General features: G+C 43.6%; 1 protein-coding gene across 1 annotated transcript in view; it reads right to left on the reverse strand.

Moving 5' to 3' along the window:
- The window catches only part of RP1 (RP1 axonemal microtubule associated), a 170,650-nt gene that overhangs the window by 64,373 nt on the left and 85,524 nt on the right, over positions 1–20,753 (reverse strand). The window contains exons 27-32 of the mRNA XM_028736952.2: positions 17,477–17,631; positions 15,625–15,703; positions 14,061–14,148; positions 10,077–10,132; positions 9,921–9,950; positions 6,707–6,873 (exon numbers count right to left, since the gene is read on the reverse strand). Of these exons, the coding sequence (XP_028592785.2) occupies positions 6,707–6,873; positions 9,921–9,950; positions 10,077–10,132; positions 14,061–14,148; positions 15,625–15,703; positions 17,477–17,631 (575 nt within the window). The remainder of the gene's footprint in view (positions 1–6,706; positions 6,874–9,920; positions 9,951–10,076; positions 10,133–14,060; positions 14,149–15,624; positions 15,704–17,476; positions 17,632–20,753) is intronic.

The raw sequence follows: 20,753 nt of genomic DNA on the forward strand, positions 1-20,753 counted from the left end.
TCCCATGTAACTCTGCTAGAGTACAGCGCTTCACAGTAAGGGAATCACACATTGGAATGCTTCCTCTTAAAACTGAGAAAACCCTCTGCACATAGAAGATGTACATGCAAGATGCATGTGTTGTAACCATGGGGCATTTAAATGAGTTAGTCAGTGACTGCATATTTATACTCTTTAGAAAAGCAGTGAATGCCTTGTGGCAGGAAAGCTTGCCATGCATTTCACTGAAGCAATTCATTCAATGTTCTTCAGGTTGGCCTGTTTATTCCACATCCATCCTGATTCGTCTGCACAAAGCTTACACGCTAGTTAGACTAGGCCTAGCCTTTATTGAGCTATTGTTTTGTTTATAGAAGTAGCGGGGAACCTCTGGCCTGCAGACCAATCTTGGGCTGCCAAGGACTCCAATTTGGAAAGCCAGTCCACTTCCCCAAAACCATGTCCACCAGTGACATCAGCTGATGGGTGGCAGAACAGGGTTTAATCCTGCATTGTCTGCCCTGCCCTGCTCCCAGCAGCAAACAGGACTGCCCAGCCCAGGCAGTAGGAATTAATCTTCTCTCATCTGCTGATGAGTGGAGATTTGGAGAGAGATCAGAGTGAGACTTTAAATCTCAGGGATTTAAAGGGAAAGCAGGAAGTTTATTGCATTTTGCAATATTTGCATTTATTTACAACTATGCAAGTTAAGCATAAGGTGGAGGTTGATAGCATTAACACTCCAACAGATGCTGCTCCCCCACTAAGTTTCTAGGGTGGCAACTAACTCCATAAGATTTTTCCAGAGTGCAACTCAACCTTCTGTGCAACTCTGTCAGTTGCAGTCTCTGTTACCATCTGCACCTGATGACACCATTCCCCACAGAAAAAGAGGGACTGCCTGAGGAAGATGTGCCCTCAACAATTCTCCAACCATTAGCTCCTATGGAAGCAAATTGCTTGCACTTGGAGAACTGTTTTACATAATAAAGCTAAACCTGTCTGCCAAGTTTGATCACGCAGGCAGTCACTCTGTCATCCCCACACCCCAATCTTACAGGCAGTGGGGAGAATCCTGGAAAAGTCCTTTAGTCTGAACACATTCCCACAACTAAGGAATAGGACTGATTATCTCACAAAATGTCTTGGGCCTCATATTGAGATGATACCAATGTTTTTAAGGACTGTGGTGTAACACAGTAAATGCCTCCGTAATTCCCCTGCTACACTGGTTACCCAGGCCTGTTGCTAAAATACAGAAATTCAAATGACATTTGAATGGATATAAAACAAGAGGGGAAATTCATTGCAGTAAGCACCTTAAAAAGATCCCATAATAGTTTAATACCAATTTCCATTATGTTGGTTTATTATATTCTACTAAGAATGTTTTTCCTACTTTCTATTAGCTGAAAAATTATCTCCCAATAAGATTTCCAATGAATAAGAATCCATATTTTGCCCTCCTGAACCTAGGCAACAATCTTAAAGTTTTCTCAGGTTTGCTGGGATATGCCTCATGCAAACTTTCCTGCCAGACTACCAGACAAAAATTTGCACTTGGGGCTTGGCCGTCAGGAAGCCATAGATATCCATGAATTTGCAAGACTATCATGATGTCAGTCATTTTTCTCTGGCTCCTATTGATAGTTTGATAACAATCCATTTGATTAGATTGACTGGCTGTTGCATCATCAAAAATTGCTATATGAACTAAAGCTCAAACAGCCCAAACTTAGATGGCAGATTTTATGAAATTGGGAGTGCATCTAAATTTCACACCATGTGGATTAGTCACTTCTAATGCCACATCAGCCATTTTGCATACATGGTCAAGATGGATAAAGGGAGGTAAAAAGGTGGATTATTTTTCAGTCTTTCAGGGCATAGAGTACGAATGAGTAGATTAGGAAATCTGATCTCCAATTGTATTCCAGACCAGCAAATCTAAATCTAACATATTTTTGTTCCAATTAACCTGAATAGGCTGGCAGATACATTATTAGAAACAATTGCAGCTACCGCCTCTTCTAGGAACACCTTTCTGCAGTTCATCTGATCTTTGCTGTGGCCAGAGGTGAGGAAGTGGGTCTGTGGCTAGCATTCAGCAGCACCTTCTGAGTCTATGATACAATCATCTCCTTTTACGTGCCCCCACTCCACAAAAAAATATTAGTCCACAATTACTTTCTCTCCACTCTGTTCTTCCCTTTGGGTGTTTTTAAGTCAGTTAAAAGTAGCTGCACTTTGTTGTTTTGTTGTTTTGATTTACTTGGCTCCTGAGGATAAAGTTGTATGTTTCCGTTTCTCTGTCAGTCTGTTATTTGATCTGCTCTTGAGATCCTAATAAACTCTTTTATCCCTTTGATTCCCATTAGCCCCAAATTAACGTAATGTAGGTTTTAAAGTCAAGCCAAGCAAATAGTTTATTTAAAAAACTCTAACATGATCTCTTTGAACTGATCAGAGTTCGATCCAATTTTTCAGTGCTCCACATGAGCTCTGTTTGTAGTTGTGCCAGACAACAAATCCTCATCATGTTCTAACTGCCCTCTTCCTCTGAACAAGTCTCCAGGCTGGTTGTCATAATTATGTCGACTAATCCATTAACCTGAGGAGGCTTCATGTTTACATCTTGAGCATAGCGAACAGCACCACCTCCATTTAGCTCAGCTTTACAGCCTGAGCATACATTCCCAATAAATTCAAGGGAGGTTACATTTCAGCAACTGTGCCTAGGATTGGCAGCATGCATTATAAAGAAATATCCATGAAACCAGAATGTTTGCATTTACTAATAAAACTGTTCCAGGACACCTTCATGACTGCTATGTGTCGCATTAACATGGCAACAGTCCTCATAAGCACTGGTTACATAATGAGCCGCTGTCTGGAATTGCTTCTGGTTTTTTCCCCACTGAAATAACAACACTTGAAAGCCAGTGTGCTAGAAAAGGCCACTGTGGGCGGAAAAGGCAGGGTTGCATCTCTCATTGAAAAAAAGCAAGATTCTAAGTGACACGGAAAACACAGAATGGTGTCTTGAAATCTTATAGCTTTATATTTTCATAGCTGGGGTGTTCTTTTCCTGAACCAAGTTGACATCTTTGGCTACCTCGCAATATGCACAAGTTGCCCCATTTCACCCCACTCCTACTAACCACACTCCCATGAGAGTCATCTCCATCTCCAAGTATTTTGGAGTATTACATTTATACGTTGCTTGCTCTTCCCTCCAGGTAGTGCAGGGTTGCATCCATGGCTATTCCCCTGCACTAATTTTTCCTCACACAGCTTGTTGTTGTTTATTCATTTAGTTGTGTCTGACTCTTTGTGACCCCATGGACCAGAGCACGCCAGGCACTCCTGTCTTCCACTGCCTCCTGCAGCTTGGTCAAACTCATGTTAGTAGCTTCAAGAAACCATCTCGTCCTCTCTCATCCCCTTCTCCTTGTGCCCTCCATCTTTCCCAACATCTGGGTCTTTTCCAGGGAGTCTTCTCTTCTCATGAGGTAGCCAAAGTACTGGAGCCTCAGCTTCAGGATCTGTCCTTCCACTGAGCATTCAGGGCTGATTTACTTAAGACTGGATAGGTTTGATCTTCTTGCAGTCCATGGGATTCTCAAGAGTCTCCTCCAGCACCATAATTCAAAAGCATCAGTTCTTCGGCGATCAGCCTTCTTTATGGTCCAGCCCTCACTTTCCCTGATAGAAAGGCTTTATTGAAAGATAATGACTGGCGTAACAGGCATCCAGTGAGCTTCATCACTGAGTTGAGATTTAAAACTACATCTCCCCAGTACAAATCCACCACTCTTACCATAAAACTATGCTTTTTTTTCAGCTAGAGCTCACTGGAACTCAGTTCCAGCACCTCTCACGTGACGCCATTGCCATTATAAGAGAACAAGGGAAGCATTCATGGTGAGTTCTGGCACCTCTTTTTCTAGAAAAATAGCACTGCTCTTCACTGTCCGGGAACACTTCATATCAGCAAATGCAAGACCTCATTGCCCAAAGTGGAGAACTGTGAAACTCATAGATGAGAGTGGGCAAAAGCTTCATGTTCATGCGGAGATCTGTGTATGCATTCAAGGTTCCTATGAGCACTTAAGCTGCTGGATTGGTGCCAAATATATGTTCATACTTAAGCAAATCAACACCCACATATTCATGGAAATAATTAGAAATCAAATTTATGGATCAAAATGAGGCCTGCCATTTTTGAGAAGCTGACTCTGTCTAAACAGTACTACCGTATATTATTTGTATGTGAATCCTGACTAAGTGCTATCGTACTGAATCCAGATCCTTGTTGTTCTTCTGCTCCTGCATATTGCTTTGCTGAATTTGCAGTCTTCTGTTAATTGCAACATCACACAGCCATTCCCATGGCAACCAGTTTTGCTGCCACAAATGGGAATAGGTGAACTCACGCAACAAAAGCCTATGATCATTCAAACAGCCTCAGCAATAAGGTATAAAGAGGGCAACCAAGCCTTGATGTTGCTTAAATGGTTTGGAATAGAATGGCATCTCAACATTTTCATGCCGCAGCTATTGCTCTTAAATTTCAGGCTGGCTTTGTGAGCTGTCAAGATACTTGAGCTGCACAGCCGGGGGTAGCTCTAGAAAAAAATATTTAGGGAGGAGGGGAGAGACATGAAAATGCAAGGTACAGTATAAGGGAGGGGGGCAAAATCTCTGTATTGCACATGCAAGATTAACATGCAGAAAGCTTGTTTGCTTATTCAGCGGTTGCAATTGTTCTCATGGAGCTGTGTCAGCATGGGGAGGGGTGGGGCAGAGAAAAATAATCAGGAAGGTCACATTCCCGTGTGTGTGACCATCTATTTTAAAAAAGAAACAAAAACAAATTTGTGCAAAAAGAATATTGGCCAGCATTACTGGATTTGCAAAAATTTTATGCAAATAATCACAAAGAAAAAAACGTACTCATGTTATCCTGCTGTTCTCTGGCAAAGTAATGTAGCACACTACTGAAGAGCATGAGCTCTCAGCTATGAAATTCCACATTCTTAACTCAACTGTGAACACAACTGGGAAAGGGGTCGGGATAGGCAAGCCTTTACCTCTCACGCCTCTCCTCCCAATTTGTAATATGGAGATAAAATATGGGCTAGATGACTTTTGGGGTTCCTTCCAACTCTGCAATTCAATGATTGATCCAGTTGCCTGGTGATGCTCAACGTTCTGGGCCCATGGCAGGTATCACTATTGGGCCCTGGCAGGTGCCCAAGGATACTAGGGACAGATGCCAGCCCTGATTCTGCAGCTTACTAAAATATGTGCTTGCTTAGAATGCTACAGAATTACTAAAGTACTGGTATGTGCTTAGTTAGAATGCTACAGAAACACAAACTATTGCTACTATTTGTCAACTGTAACACAAGTCATTTAGGAACCAGATGCAGTAGGATCCCACTATGTTGAATGTTGCACATTCATGCTCTACCACGACTGAGGGCAAAACAATTACAAAGTGTCTGAAAAACTAGCTTTTCCAACAGCCTATTGCTCTATTATTGAAATGAGGCATTCTCCCCAACAGACCCCTGCTGTAATAGATTCCACTCTGAGTATGCTATAAAGGTCAGATGGGACTTGAATTAAATTGCTTCACTGTTTGAAAATCTACCAGCAAAGGTAACAAGCCAGACTATGTTTTCTACTCCAGTGCCCCCAATATGAGGCTATGCAAGGAAGGACTCTTGGTGAAGCAGTCAATCAAAAATAATAAGAAAACATGTGCCAGGCTTCAGCAGGGGAAGAGATGCACAGGTATTTGGGGAAGAGCTGTAGCTCAATGAAAGAGCACCTGCTTTGCATGCAGAAGGTCCCAGGTTCAATCCCTGCCTCCCTGCCTCCCCTCCCTCTTATGTAAGCTCAGCACATGTATGAGGCTGGAGCTCCCAAGCCCAGACTCCATGTTTGAAGATACTTTTTTGTATTTGGTAACCAAGAATATCTTATCCGTGTTGTTTCTGCTGTAGCATTGAACAATGCATGGGCAAGTAAAGTATTTACACTTACTTAAGTTTGTGGTCTATTCACTCTGAGAGGGGTAGAGGTGGAGGAGCTCAATCGTAAATGCTTAATACAGTGTGGGAGAGAAGAATCTAACTGTGAACAGTTGTGACACAAAATCAAATAGATAGTGGCTCTTCTTCTGAGCTACAACCCAATACAATACAATAGAAGTTAAATGCCCCTAAATGGGAAATTAAAAGGATGGCTCCCAGACCCAGCCACCCAGCACTGATAAAATAAGAATAAAGAGAGGCCCAGGGCAGACATCAGGACACCCTTGTGGGGCCCTAGTAACTGCCCAGGAATGTCATGGCCTAACACTGGGCCAGCTGTCACCAATTTGCCTATGTTCTGTAAAGTGTCAATTTATTTCTTCTGAAAATGCATAGAACCTACCTTTCCCGACCATAGGCTGAGCATGGTCTTTCAATAGATACTTCTATGATTCTCATTGTTTCTGACTTTGGGTGTGTGTTGCATTCCATATTGGCTGCATCCAGCTTACAGATTGTAAAAGAACAGGGAAAATATATCGAGAAAAACTAAACCACAAATCAAGCCATCTTTGTAAATAAGAGATGGCATTTGCTACAGTCATAATAGGATTCCAAATATATCCTTTGGCTAGAGCAAGATGCCACTGCAATCTCTGTGCTGTGCTGTGACTGCAACTTACAAGGAATTCATCAGTTGCTCCTGGTTGAAACGGCATATCTCCCAAGCTTTGGGAAGAAAGGAGAAGATTGTCACTTTTGCCCTTTGAGCCGTAAATCACAAGGGTTCTTTTACACTCCTGTGACAGTGGGGAATCTTGAGCAGTCTTTACCAGCACTCTCCACTGACCTGTGGAATAAAGGTAAACAAACAATCAAAACAAAATTGTATTTTATAAGACTGAGGAAGAACTATCAAGGGTTTCTTGCTATTTTTGTGACTAAAATGAATTTCAGCAGTGCTGTACATAAGGAAAGGACTTTTGAAGTCAAGTACTCACACATTCACTGCAGTGATTTGTGGGTTTTTTTTTTTTTTGCAAAAAATAATAATTGCCAGTATTCATGGCTTGATAAAACTGCTGTGAGTGCCAGCACAAAACAGCTACCACAAGCAGCAAAAAAGGGGGTGAAGATGCTCTGTACCATCACCAAAAAGCACTGATTCACTAAGATTGTGTCAATGGCAAGGCAACACAAGATCAGGCTATGAGATGTTGGAGACCAGTGTATTATACGCTATTATACAACTGCATTTTAGGCAAAGAGTAACTGCATGTTAGGCAGCTCTGTGACATTTTCAAGTAAGTTAATTTATGAAATAGCTACAACATGATTTGTCAACTTCATTTTCTGTCCCCCCCCCCCAATTATGGTTTTTCTTAACAAGCTTAACATTAATTAACAGTGTGATACAGCAATAAAAAATCTAATGCTATTCTAGGCTGCATCCATAGAAGTATAATGTCCAGATGAAGGGAAGTAATAGTACTGTTCTATTCTGCATTGGTCAGACCACACCTAGAATACTGTGTTTAGTTCTAAGCAACACAGTTTAAGAAGGATATTGACATATTATGCCAATAAAGGATCAATGAATAAATACTGACAAGCTGGAATGTGTGCAGAGTTGGACAACCAAGATGATCAAAGGTCTGGAAACCAAGCCTTATGAGGAAGGGTTGAGGGAGCTGGGTATGTTTAGCCTTTAAAAAAAGGAGATTGAGAGGAGATATGATAGCCATCTTCAGATATCTAAAGAGCTGTCATGTGGAAGATGGGGGAAACTTGTTTTCTCCTGCTCTGGAGGCTAGGACCCAAATCAATGGCTTCAAGTTACAAGAAATGAGATTCTGATCAGGAAGGACTTTCTGACAGCAAGAGCAGTTCGACAGTGGAATGGACTCCACTGGAAGGTTGTGGACCCTCCTTTTTTGGAGGTTTTTAAGCTGAAGTTGGATGGTCATCTGTCATGGATGCTTTAGTTGGGGTGATAATAAGGGTTCATGACAGATTAGCACTGGGAAAGACAGTAAATGAGGGAAATAATCAAAAAAAGGCTGGATATTGCTCTTCTTTTCTTTGATGGCATTCCTACTTCATGCAGGAAATTTTAAGACCTCTTTGCAAAATGCTTTCCATTTCTAATAGAAAACCCAACTTTGCATTTCACCTAGCTGACAATCTTTTGTTAAAGCTCAATGTGTTTTACAAGTTGAATCGAGACAATCAGAAGCACAGGCAGAGACCATTTTAGGTCACCATCCATATTTCTATGAATACTAACAAGAAAACACAAGTTGGTCCGTGTAGCAGCAGGCACTCCATCAGATGATGCTAGATCTTTAAAAGTAACAATGAAACCATATCAAATTAGCAAAATAGGTCGGGATGGATAGATTGGTCCATGTCAGTCTTGCATGTGTTCATTCATAAAACATCAATTGCATTCCTTTTTTGCATTTATCTGTGAATCTTTTATCTGTATGAAAAATGTTGTTTAAATATGGATCTACATATAATTTTATATTAAAAATACACGTTTAAGTACTTCTTTTAGCTCAATGTGCATTTTCCTAAAAAAATCTTATCCTAATACAGTATAGGCTTTTAAAAAAATGATCTTGGTACATATTTTTAGCTGAGAACTGTATTACAAAACTTTGAGAAGTTACATTCCAATTGGTGTATTAGTGCAGGAGGTGAAAATTAGGTACCCCTGCCCGTACGGGCCAGTCTTGCCAGACTCTAGGGTTGTGCGCTCATCTCACTCTATAGGCCGGGAGCCAGTGCTGTCCGCAGACACTTCCGGGTCACGTGGCCAGCGTGACATCGCTGCTCTGGCAAGCCAGCGCAGCACACGGAACACCGTTTACCTTCCCGCTAGTAAGCGGTCCCTATTTATCTACTTGCACCCGAAGGTGCTTTCGAACTGCTAGGTTGGCAGGCGCTGGGACCAAACGACAGGAGCGCACCCCACCGCAGGGATTCGAACTGCCGACCTTTCGATTGACAAGTCCTAGGTGCTGAGGCTTTAACCCACAGCGCCACCTGCGTCCCTGAGGTGAAAATTAGTCTACTTTAAAATATGGACTGAATGAAATGCCCCTCTATCCCTAGTAATACCAACAGCCCAGCATGGACTGCCATCACCGATATGAAATAATATGATGAAATAGTGCATGAGCAGCAGGAAAAACTGGTGACCAAGCAAGAGAGACTGTTACTGGGGCAACAGCAATAAGCAGGTGAAAAAGCAGAAATTTGACAGACTGTCTGGAGAGGCTCAATGGACTTGGTGGTGTACATGGACTTCAGGGCAGGGATCTGCAAAACGTGGTTGTGCATAGTAGCTGTATAGCTTAAGTCGGCATTATTTCTGGATACTATGAGAATACCCTGATGAACTCTGACCTCAAACTGCTTTTGCTGTCACTTCACAATGCATTTTTTCCACTCGCTTGGTAGAGTAGCTGTCTCCAATTATTAAATGACAGTGATGTTGGCATAAACAAAACAAACCTTGGATCTGCTCTCAGAAGAACCTCTGACTCATTTTAGAATAAAACAATAAATTTAAGGAAAACACTTTGTGAGAAATCCTTTTCGCTACTCAGCTAAATGACTTATGATGCCCCTTCTACAGATCATTATCAGACAATCTGTATTTTCCATGTTAGCAGAAGCTTTCCATGAATGGCTACTTGTAAAAGACAATGGCTGCATTTGCATGTAACACTAAACCATTATTGAATGCTAGATGGACAAGCCTGAATAAACGCAACCATGTGTTCCTCCTTTTTTTCCCCCTTATGTGTCTGCTTCAGCCCAGAATGATGTTTAAATTCAAACAGCAAAGACTGTTTCTACAGGAAATGAATATCGAGTGTAACTTACCTCTATATGCCATTGGTGCATTACTGTTTTCTAAAATAGAAAAGCAAAAACAATCTTATTCTTATTCACAAGAAGAATCTATAGTTTTAAGTTTAATTAGCAATTTGGTACCTAGGATATAATTATAGTACAAATGATCTTATTTTCAGTACTTACTTCTGGCAATTAGCTCTCTTTCTGTCTTCCCATCATCCTGGTACTCATCTAGCCATCTTCCATTGTAAAAAAAGAAAGTAATTACAGTGAAGGCAGTTAGTAATTAGTCTTGGTAAATCGAAACCCTGCATTATTTCCCCCCCCCCCAACTTAACAAAGTTTCTAAGTATCACTTGTCAAGTTACATATTGTCTCTCCAGATATAAACAAGGGTAGCTGTTCTTAATACAGAGGAATTATGTAGATTTATTTACTGTAAACAATTTTATGTCATGCTTCAGCCTAACAACTCCCAGGGTGGCGCACAGCAATTACAAAACCAACACACAATAAAAAATAAAACATAGCAAAACAATTTTTTTATAAAAAAACTGCAACAAAGAAGAGCATTCTACATTCAAGATGACACACCTTGAAAGTTCTTCTCTTCCATTACCACCTGTCTCACTTAAGCAGGTTCAAAGAAGTATTTTTGATTAAGATTTTAATGTTACAGCACAGCCATAGGGAATATAGTGGTCCTTTGGTTCCGGCTTCCCAAGCCATTTAGTGTCATCCATTAAGACCTGGCAAAATGTATTCCCTTTGGCTTGCCCACATTAGTAACCTAGTGGGTGTATTAAGTTTTGGAAAAGTCCTCAAAAGCAAACCCACATATAAGATGTTGCAGTAGTCTGGTTTGATGGTTACCAGACCACAGCCAGGCTATCTCTGTCCAGGATAAGTCACATCAGCTAATAAAATGCGCTTTAAATCATGGAGTTTACTTGGGCCTTCTATAAGAAGCTGGATCTCTCTCAGCCCCCTCAAACTGTGAGCCTGATATTTCAATGGGAGCACAAGCCCATCCTTAGAAGGTTCAACACTGCGCCCCTAGTAAGACAAACAACCCACCAACAGTGACCTGTCTCATGAGAATTCTGCTTAATTTTATCGGCCCTCACCCAACAACCCCTTACTGATCCCTGACATCAATTCAACACACCACTACAAACATTTCTAGACTTAATAATAATAATTCCACTGCCTCACCTGAATCAGATGAAAAGGAGAATAGAGCTGGGTGTCATTAGCATACTGACATTCATCCTAGTCCAAATGCCTGGATTACCTCACCCAGCAGATTCAGGTAAACATGTCTCATGGAACGCGAGATGGAACTTTGCAGAGCGGATTGTCATAAGACCAAGCAGTAGCCCCCCTAACACCAGCATTTGAACATTGTCACTGAATGACAATGCCCATGAGCCACAACCCAGAAAGTCTGTTGAGGCTTATCATGCTCAAGAATATTAAAAGGCACTGAAAGATTCAGGAGGGCACACGCCTTCTTCTGACAACACAGATTATCCATCAAGGCAACCAATGCTTTTTCAACATGCTCTTAAATCCTATGAGGTCCTTCAAGGTTCTGCCCTGACTTCCCATCATGGCTTTTTACTGTATGCATGAAACCCCTGAGGCCATGCAGGGATTTGGAGTGCCGTGTCATCATATGCAGAAAACACCCAATTGTATTTCTTTTTTACACTTGAGTCAGGGAAGCAGCAGATGTGCTGAACTGGTATATGGAAATTATCATGAACTGGCTGAGGATCAATAAAGTGAATCCAGACAAGACAGAGAAACTGTGATTCATAGAAGCACAGAATTTTAGAGTTGGAAGGGACTACAGTGGTGCCTCGCAAGACGAAATTAATTCGTTCCGCAAGTTTTTTCTTCTTGCGAGTTTTTCGTCTTGCAATGCACGGTTTCCCATAGGAATGCATTGAAAATCAATTAATGCGTTCCTAGGGAAACCGCCTTCAGACCAGGTCCGGGGACAGTCTGTTCCCCGACCTCTTCTGAAGGCTGGGGGGGGGGGGACAAGGGCTTTTCTTCCCACTGCCAGCCTTCAGAAGGCTGTTCTGAAGGCTGGCGGTGGGAAAAAAAGCCCTTCTTCCCACCTCCCGCCCCGCAAGCTCCGGGGACAGGAGGGCTTTGCTGCCGACCGCCAGCATTTTAAAAGCCCCTGCTGTCCCGGGGCGATTTTAAAATGCTGGCGGGCGGGAGCGAAGTCTCTGCTGTCCCGGGGAGATTTTAAAATGCTGGGGGGCGGGAGCGAACGCTTCGCTCCCGCCCGCCAACATTTTAAGATCGCCCGGGGCAGCAGAGACTTCTCGCCCAAAGCAAGGGGAGCTCTCCGAAGGGCTCCCCGTGCTTCGGGCGACAGGCTGCCGCCCCAAGCCTCGCGCACCCGGTGGGACCTCCTGCCGGGTGCGCGAGGCTTGCAGACACTCGCCCGAAGCAAGGGGAGCTCTCCGAAGGGCTCCCCGTGCTTCGGGTGACAGGCTGCCGCCCCAAGCCTCGCGCACCCGGCGGGACCTCCTGCCGGGCGCGCGAGGCTTGCAGGCACTCGCCCAAAGCAAGGGGAGCTCTCCGAAGGGCTCCCCGTGCTTCGGGTGACAGGCTGCCGCCCCAAGCCTCGCGCACCCGGCGGGACCTCCTGCCGGGCGCGCGAGGCTTGCAGACACTCGCCCGAAGCAGGGGAAGCCCTCCGGAGGGCTCCCCGTGCTTCGGGTGACAGGCTGCCGCCCCAAGCCTCGCGCACCCGGCGGGACCTCCTGCCGGGCGCGCGAGGCTTGCAGACACTCGCCCGAAGCAGGGGAAGCCCTCCGAAGGGCTCCCCGTGCTTCGGGTGACAGGCTGCCGCCCCAAGCCTCGCGCACCCGGCGGGACCTCCTGCCGGGCGCGCGAGGCTTGCAGGCACTCGCCCAAAGCAAGGGGAGCTCTCCGAAGGGCTCCCCGTGCTTCGGGTGACAGGCTGCCGCCCCAAGCCTCGCGCACCCGGCGGGACCTCCTGCCGGGCGCGCGAGGCTTGCAGACACTCGCCCGAAGCAGGGGAAGCCCTCCGGAGGGCTCCCCGTGCTTCGGGTGACAGGCTGCCGCCCCAAGCCTCGCGCACCCGGCGGGACCTCCTGCCGGGCGCGCGAGGCTTGCAGACACTCACCCGAAGCAGGGGAAGCCCTCCGAAGGGCTCCCCGTGCTTCGGGTGACAGGCTGCCGCCCCAAGCCTCGCGCACCCGGCGGGACCTCCTGCCGGGCGCGCGAGGCTTGCAGACACTCGCCCGAAGCAGGGGAAGCCCTCCGAAGGGCTCCCCGTGCTTCGGGTGACAGGCTGCCGCCCCAAGCCTCGCGCACCCGGCGGGACCTCCTGCCGGGCGCGCGAGGCTTGCAGGCACTCGCCCAAAGCAAGGGGAGCTCTCCGAAGGGCTCCCCGTGCTTCGGGTGACAGGCTGCCGCCCCAAGCCTCGCGCACCCGGCGGGACCTCCTGCCAGGCGCGCGAGGCTTGCAGACACTCGCCCGAAGCAGGGGAAGCCCTCCGGAGGGCTCCCCGTGCTTCGGGTGACAGGCTGCCGCCCCAAGCCTCGCGCACCCGGCGGGACCTCCTGCCGGGCGCGCGAGGCTTGCAGACACTCGCCCAAAGATTTTAAAATGCTGGGGGTCGGGAGCGAAGCGTTTGCTCCCGCCCGCCAGCATTTTAAGATCGCCCGGGGCAGTGGAGAAGTCTCCGCTGTCCCGGGAAGGCAGGCGGGGGGGAGCAAAGACTTTTGCCCCCCGCCAGCCTTCAGAAGAGGTCCAGGACCTCTTCTGAAGGCCGGCTGTGGGCGAAAGTCTTTGCTCCCGACCGCCAGCAATTTAAAACAGGTCCTCGGAGATTTCCCTATGGGCTTTCGTCTTGCGAAGCAAGCCCATAGGGAAATTCGTCTTGCGAAGCGCCTCCAAAACAGAAAACCCTTTCGTCTTGCGGGTTTTCCGTCTTGCGAGGCATTCGTCTTGCGGGGTACCACTGTACAAGGATCATTTTAGTCCAACACCCTGCAATGCAGGAATCACCTAGCCATGGAGCTGTAGTTCAGCCTGTTCTGGTTTATATTATCAACATACCGGTAAATCCTTCCATTTTGATGAGGAACTCTTGCACATTACCCACATTAGCATACCTATTACAGGGAAACACTACTTCTTCTTCTTCCCCTTCCTCTCTCTCTTGAAATTTGATGACAACTTTTTCAAGGAACCAACCACTGCCTGTGATTCAACGACAAGAACATCCTATGCTTAGAATGCTTGTGTGTGAAAGAGGGGTGGTAGTGGTGGTTAATTCAATCATATCAAACTCAGATAATCAGGACAAAAGGATTAACACAGTTCACTTGCGCAAAGCCAATAATTAATACTCTCAACACTTTATTTTTCCTCAAAAATAAGAAACCTTTAGGTTTAAGGAAAGATATTTTGTCTGAGATGGTTTTAACAGAATACTTGATGAGCTAAACACTTCATCTTTTTTACAGTTTGCATTGCATATGGGTGAAGGATGAAATGCTTAGCTTTGGGGTAGGGTGGGGGAGAGAGTTTTGTATTGTGCAACAGAAACTCAAGGAGAGCTAGGTCAACATATTTCATTACTATTCAAACATATTTTAGAACCTTCCCAAATTATTGCTTTAAAGAATAATATAATAAATTATCAGCTGATATTTATTTGATTCAGTTGTGTTTACAGTAAGAAATACATTCATTGCATGGGTATTAACTTTTCCCAGCAACCAAACCACATCTTTTATTTAATCTGGTTACATGACTGTGACATCCAAACTCATAAACAACACAACTCCTCCACAATAACCACACAATTTTATCATATATTAAAAAGTTATATTTTGGGATTTTAAAAACTAAGAGGCTGAGCATTTCCCTGATTCGATGCTCTAAGCTGGCAATCTTGGTATTTTAGGATGAAGCGTCCACTGGAGACAATGGGAATTCCTTCTGGGTAGACACATCTAGGATTGCACTGCAATTACTTTATTGGTGAAATATTTGAACAAAAATGTTCACTAAACTGACCAATTTGTGAGTAAATTCCACTCTTTGAAAAAGCAATATATATTTTTATTACTTCATCAGTGTGGACCTTTTCTTTTTAAAAAGAGATATAATACATCAAATGTTTGTTCCATACAGAAAAAAAATAGGTCTGCCTCACATTTTATGTCGCGGATGTGTATGTCTACTGCATACAAACCTGTAACGTTTAACAAAGCAATGTATTTTCATAAGCATGTAGTATATATGTACCAAGAGTAATAGCCAATCGTAGTTACTTGGTGCATGTCTACCACATGTCCCTATGTTTGGAGAGAAGGGGACATCACCTTAAAACATTACTGTGTTTATTGGGAAGCATGTGAAAGACAAGAAGCGCACGTGCTTTGCCATAAATTATGATTAAGCCATTAGACAAAACAACAACTATAATATGGGAGGAATCAACAGTAATGCAAAGGGAGAAGGCTCAGAGTTGTTTGAAGTTCTTCTATAAAATTTGATTATCTTTATAAAATATATGTTATTATATAAGATGAATAAACTATATGCTCTATATACAGCAAGAAAAGAAAATCTTGTCTGATCTTAGACCATGGAACTACACAGAAGAAAATGGGTATGCACTTTCAAACAGATTGTGAAACTGATCTGTCAATAGGAAATTAGCTTTACCTGGACCAGTTCCATCATGGCTAATGAGAATTTTATTCACAACTCCAAGTGATACAGCCATCATGGAGTACACATCAGTCTGCAGAAACACAAAAATGAGAATCACAGACTGTTTTGTTTGGGAGTTTTTAACGATAAAGCAGAGTATAAATTTTATGAAATTATTTTAAATTAAATATAAAATTTCATTGCCAACCATCACTGCTGTACTTTTACTGGGGCGGGAAAAATGTCAAAGGGAAGAAAGCCTAGCCAGAAGCAAGTGAGCCTAGGTGATTGAAATAGTAATCACTGCAATGTTAAGGGCACCAGTCTGTGATTTATGTGCTCCAGTTCAGCAGAATCCAGAGCAGCTCCAGTCCAGATTTTATAAAAAGCTCAAGAGCTCTAGTGACCAGGGCCCTGGGGCAGTTGAAGGGAGATTTCTGGTGGGTTTTTAACATGGCTAATATGTGTTCCAGTAAGTTCTAGAATAAAATGGTTTGGTTAGCATCCTTCATGTAAAGAATACTGGGCATTTAGGTAATTCTGTTTTAACTATGAAAAAGAAATACTTCGCCACATTGTATCTCTACATTTGAAACATATGGAGTGGATGATCACCACATAATAAATCTTCCCCATAGTTAACTGAAACATAATGCTCAAGCACAATTGCATAAGTTTAAGTAACCTCAATGCAGACTGTCTTGCCAGAGTGGTGCATACTCTGGTTATCTCCCGCTTACGTGGGGCTACCTTTGAAGATGACTTGGAAACCACAACTAATCCAGAATGCGACAGCTAGACTGGTGACTGGGAGTAGCTGCCGGGACCATATAACACTGGTCCTAAAGGACCTTCATTGGCTCCCAGTATGTTTCTGAGAACAATTCAAAGTGTTAGTGCTGACCTTTAAAGCCCTATACCTGAAGGAGCGTCTCCACCCCCATCACTCAGCTTGGACACTGAGGTCCTCCTCCAAGGGTCTTCTGCTGGTTCCCTCACTGCAAGAAGCGAAGTTACAGCGAGCCAGGCAGAGGGCCTTCTCAGTAGTGGCACCCTCCCTGTGGAACACCCTCCAGATGTCAAGGAAATAAACAACTATATGACTTTTAGAAGACATCTGAAGGCCAGTGGTGTTGCAACAGGGGGGCAGGTGCCATGTCTGTGGGGGTGACAAGGTGGCATCCTGAGGGGGCCATTGCGCCACTGCAGCTGCATGTGGAGGAGCCTCCGTTCACGGCTACACCGCGAGCAGAGGATCCTGGCACCGGTGGCAAACCGCTATGTACAGTGCATGTGTGGCGTCACATGCATGCGCTGTATGTAGCGACACCGCATATGCACGGGGAACATAGCTGTTTGCCGGCGGTGCTGCTCCAGTGCAGTACGGACAGTGCCATGATCCCTCCATCGCTGCTACAGCCACGAACGGAGGAGCAAAGGATCCCAGCACAGTCTGTACAGCGCTGGAGCGGTGGCGCCAGCAAACTGCTACATACAGCGCATGTGCGGCGTCACTATGTACAGCGCATGCGTATTACATAGTGACGCCGCACATGCACCTTACTTAGCAATGCCCCGCCCCAGGTGTCACAACACCTTCATTCGCCCCTGCTGAAGGCAGCCCTGTTTAGGGAAGTTTTAAAGGATTGATGTTTTAATTATGTTTTTAGATACATTGTAAGCTGCCCAGAGTGGCTGGGGAAACACTGCCAGGTGGGCAGGGTATAATGATGATGATGATGATGATGATGATGATGATGATGATAATAATAATAATAATAATAATAATAATAATAATAATAGAAGAAGAAGAAGAATAATTACTGCAATTATTTGACAATTCCAACAGCATCTTTTTCTTTACCTGACCACGCTGAAATGAAACTTTATTAGTCCTTGATTTATGAAGTTTTCGTTTTCCAGAATCTCCTCTGGTTCCAAAGAGGGTAATGTACACATTAGAATTTGTTTCTGCACCAGGGATTGTTCCAGTGTATACACTGATATTGTAGAATACCACTGAAAGAGAGAAAAAAGCATTACTACTATGTGGTATTCAACTAAGTTTTACTCAGGGCAGACCCACTGAAATCAATTAACATCACCAAGTTAGGTTGATTGCTTTTGAATACCAACTATTATCATGACATTTCCATTATGTCCATATATCTGTCAAAAGACTGTTCCATACTGCTCTGTACTGACTTGAAGCTTGTGGCTCAAGCACTAGGGCAACAGAGTGATTTAATCCACTTTAACTGTGCAAACTTAAATTTCCAACATGTATTTGAATCCCTCCTGCAAAATATTGACAGTCTGGAGGTGACTCACTCTCTGTCTCTGTCTCTATCTCTATCTCTGTCTTATACACCCACACTTTTTAAAACTTGCTTTCATTTCCTGCTCAGGACAGAGACTTCGAGAAATTGGAACGGATACAGAAATTAGTAATACAACTGTCGTTACTGTGCTAAACTCTTAGGCGGCAAGGCTATGCAGGCTTACATGGACTAAGCCCCGCTGAAAGTGTTTCTTAATTCTGGGTAAATTTCACAATCAGTCTTTAAAAGCTATTATATTTATTGTATTTAATATATTTCTATACCACCTTTCAAGAATAAAATCCTTATCAAGGCAGTTCATGTGAAATACAACAATGAAATTCCATAGATCACATTTTAAAACAGCTCAATAAAACAATCCCATATTGTTAAAATTAGCAATCCAATATAAAATGCAGCAAAATACAGCCACCAGCAACAGGATACATCATGCCATCCTGGGCTCCTTTGGGAGGAAGAATGGGATACAAATAAAGAATCAGATCCCCCAGTTTCTGTAAGCCAAGGTAAAATGGCAGGTTTTAAATGCCCATTTGAAAATACAATGGTACCGACTGAAGGTACATTCTTTCACCTTTGGTGGACGTGCCCAAGGATTAAGGCTTTCTGGGAGAAGATTTATAATGAAATGAAAAAGGTATTTAAATATACCTTTCAGAAGAAACCAGATGCCTTTCTCCTGGGTATGGTCGGCCAATTGGTGTCAAAGAAGGACAGAACATTTTTTATGTATGCTACAACAGCAGCAAGAATACTTATTGCAAAGTATTGGAAGACAGAAGAACTACCCACCGTGGAAGAATGGCAGATGAAAGTTATAGACTATATGGGACTGGCAGAGATGACTGGCAGAATCCGAGACCAGGGGAAAGAGACGGCGGAAGAAAATTGGAAGAAATTTAAAGACTATCTTAAGAAATATTGTAAAATTGTTGAATGTTAAGACGATGTTGATTTTGAAATTAAGGGGTTGCTAGCTGTAATCTTTATGTAAATATGAAAAGTAAGCTTAAAAATCTAACAGAAATTAAGGGAAGGATTTGTTGAAGAGACTTAATTAGAGAATGGAATACAGTAAGGAGAGGTATGAGGAGGTCGGGAAAGTAAGTTTCATGAACATAAGGGAATGAAGTTATACATGTGGTTTTTTGCTTTTTTTGTATGTATTTTTGTTTTTCTTTTTTGTGTTTTTTGTGATTTTTATAAAATTTCTGAAAATGCCAATAAATATCTTTAAAAAAAATATGAAAATACAATGGTACCTCGTGTTAAGTACTTAATTCGTTCCGGAGGTCCGTTCTTAACCTGAAGCACCACTTTAGCTAATGGGGCCTCCCACTGCCACCATGCCGCCAGAGCACGATTTCTGTTCTCATCCTGAAGCAAAGTTCTTAACCTGAAGCACTATTTCTGGGTTAGTGGAGTCTGTAACCTGAAGCATATGTAACCTGAAGCGTATGTAACCTGAGGTAACACTGTACAGTAAGCCCACAATTTACACACATTTAACGTGCTCATTGATCTTTACACACTTGGCAAAAATTAAATCGGGGGTGAGGTTTCAGGGGGGAAATGACTTTGGCATCCCCTTCCACCACAGAAACAATGTTTTTTGACGATATGCAATTTTGGCTTTAGGTATGACCCCTGGAACATAACCCCTGCATAAGCTGAGGGCTTGCTGTAACTAGGCATGAGGCCTGCCTAATATTACACAGCATAATGTTCCACAATTGTGGAGCTACAATTACGGTACTAAGTACCTAAATACAAGCAATTCATTTAAGGTGTAAGCAACTTTGTTTGGAAGTAACAGGACTGGACTTTTCCAGCTGGCTACTACACAATAAGGCTTAGCTTAATAGCTCCAGCCACGGTTTGTAGGCAGCCATTAAAAAACTAATTTTTTGGATGCATAGAAAATTCCAAATCTTTTATTCACAGTTCTGTACACACTGACAGGATTCAATAAACAACAGCTGCCATGGTGAAGTTAGTGGGGAAAAATCATGATTCATTAATAAACAAGTGCTTGCTATGAAATATTGCACTGAAAAGCTTGGGGAAGAGGGGAAGCTTCTCCCTCCCTCAGACCACCCCTCACTCATGCATAGACACACTTCGGAGGGTGAACTCTACATGTGACCATCAAGTGACACCAAAAGCACACCAGCTTCCCCAAAAAATCTACCGGTGCCTTCATTGGCTTGAGAACTGCTAGTGGAGCTTGTGTGTGGTAACAGATTTACCCAGAAGTCAGCTTCTGTTAACACTGATCACAGTGTATTTGATATCCCTTTGATATTAACACTAAAGCCTGTCTGAGCCTGTGCATGCTTAAGGAAAGGAATGCTGGAGGCAGCGCAGCTTGCAAAACGAGAGAATGAAACTGATTGCTAGCTAAAAGGACGGGCCACTTTTAGCTGGGATTTCTGCAGTGATCCCTCCATTCTCACCTAAGGTAAAACAGAGGTCACATGCAGGTCTTCGAAAAGAGATGTGTTGTTGGTTTTTTTTTTTGCACCAGCCACTTGAAAAACCTGAGCATGAGCTGGTGGGATGTACTGCGGACATTGCACCAAGCACCACTGCAAACAGATGACCATGTGTGTGGTCCCTTTCAGCCTCAACACTTACTGATATTGATCGCCTGTCAACAAATCAAATGGCTCATGAACTCTAGGCTGAGCACCAAATACCAACTTTCCACACATACTTGAAAACTTCAGGAACCTGATTGCCTGACTTAAAACACACACATCTACACAGTAACATGACAATGCCTGGGCATATCAGACG

The sequence above is a fragment of the Podarcis muralis genome, chromosome 8, assembly GCF_964188315.1.
Source record: "Podarcis muralis chromosome 8, rPodMur119.hap1.1, whole genome shotgun sequence".
Classification (NCBI taxonomy): Eukaryota; Metazoa; Chordata; class Lepidosauria; order Squamata; family Lacertidae; genus Podarcis; species Podarcis muralis.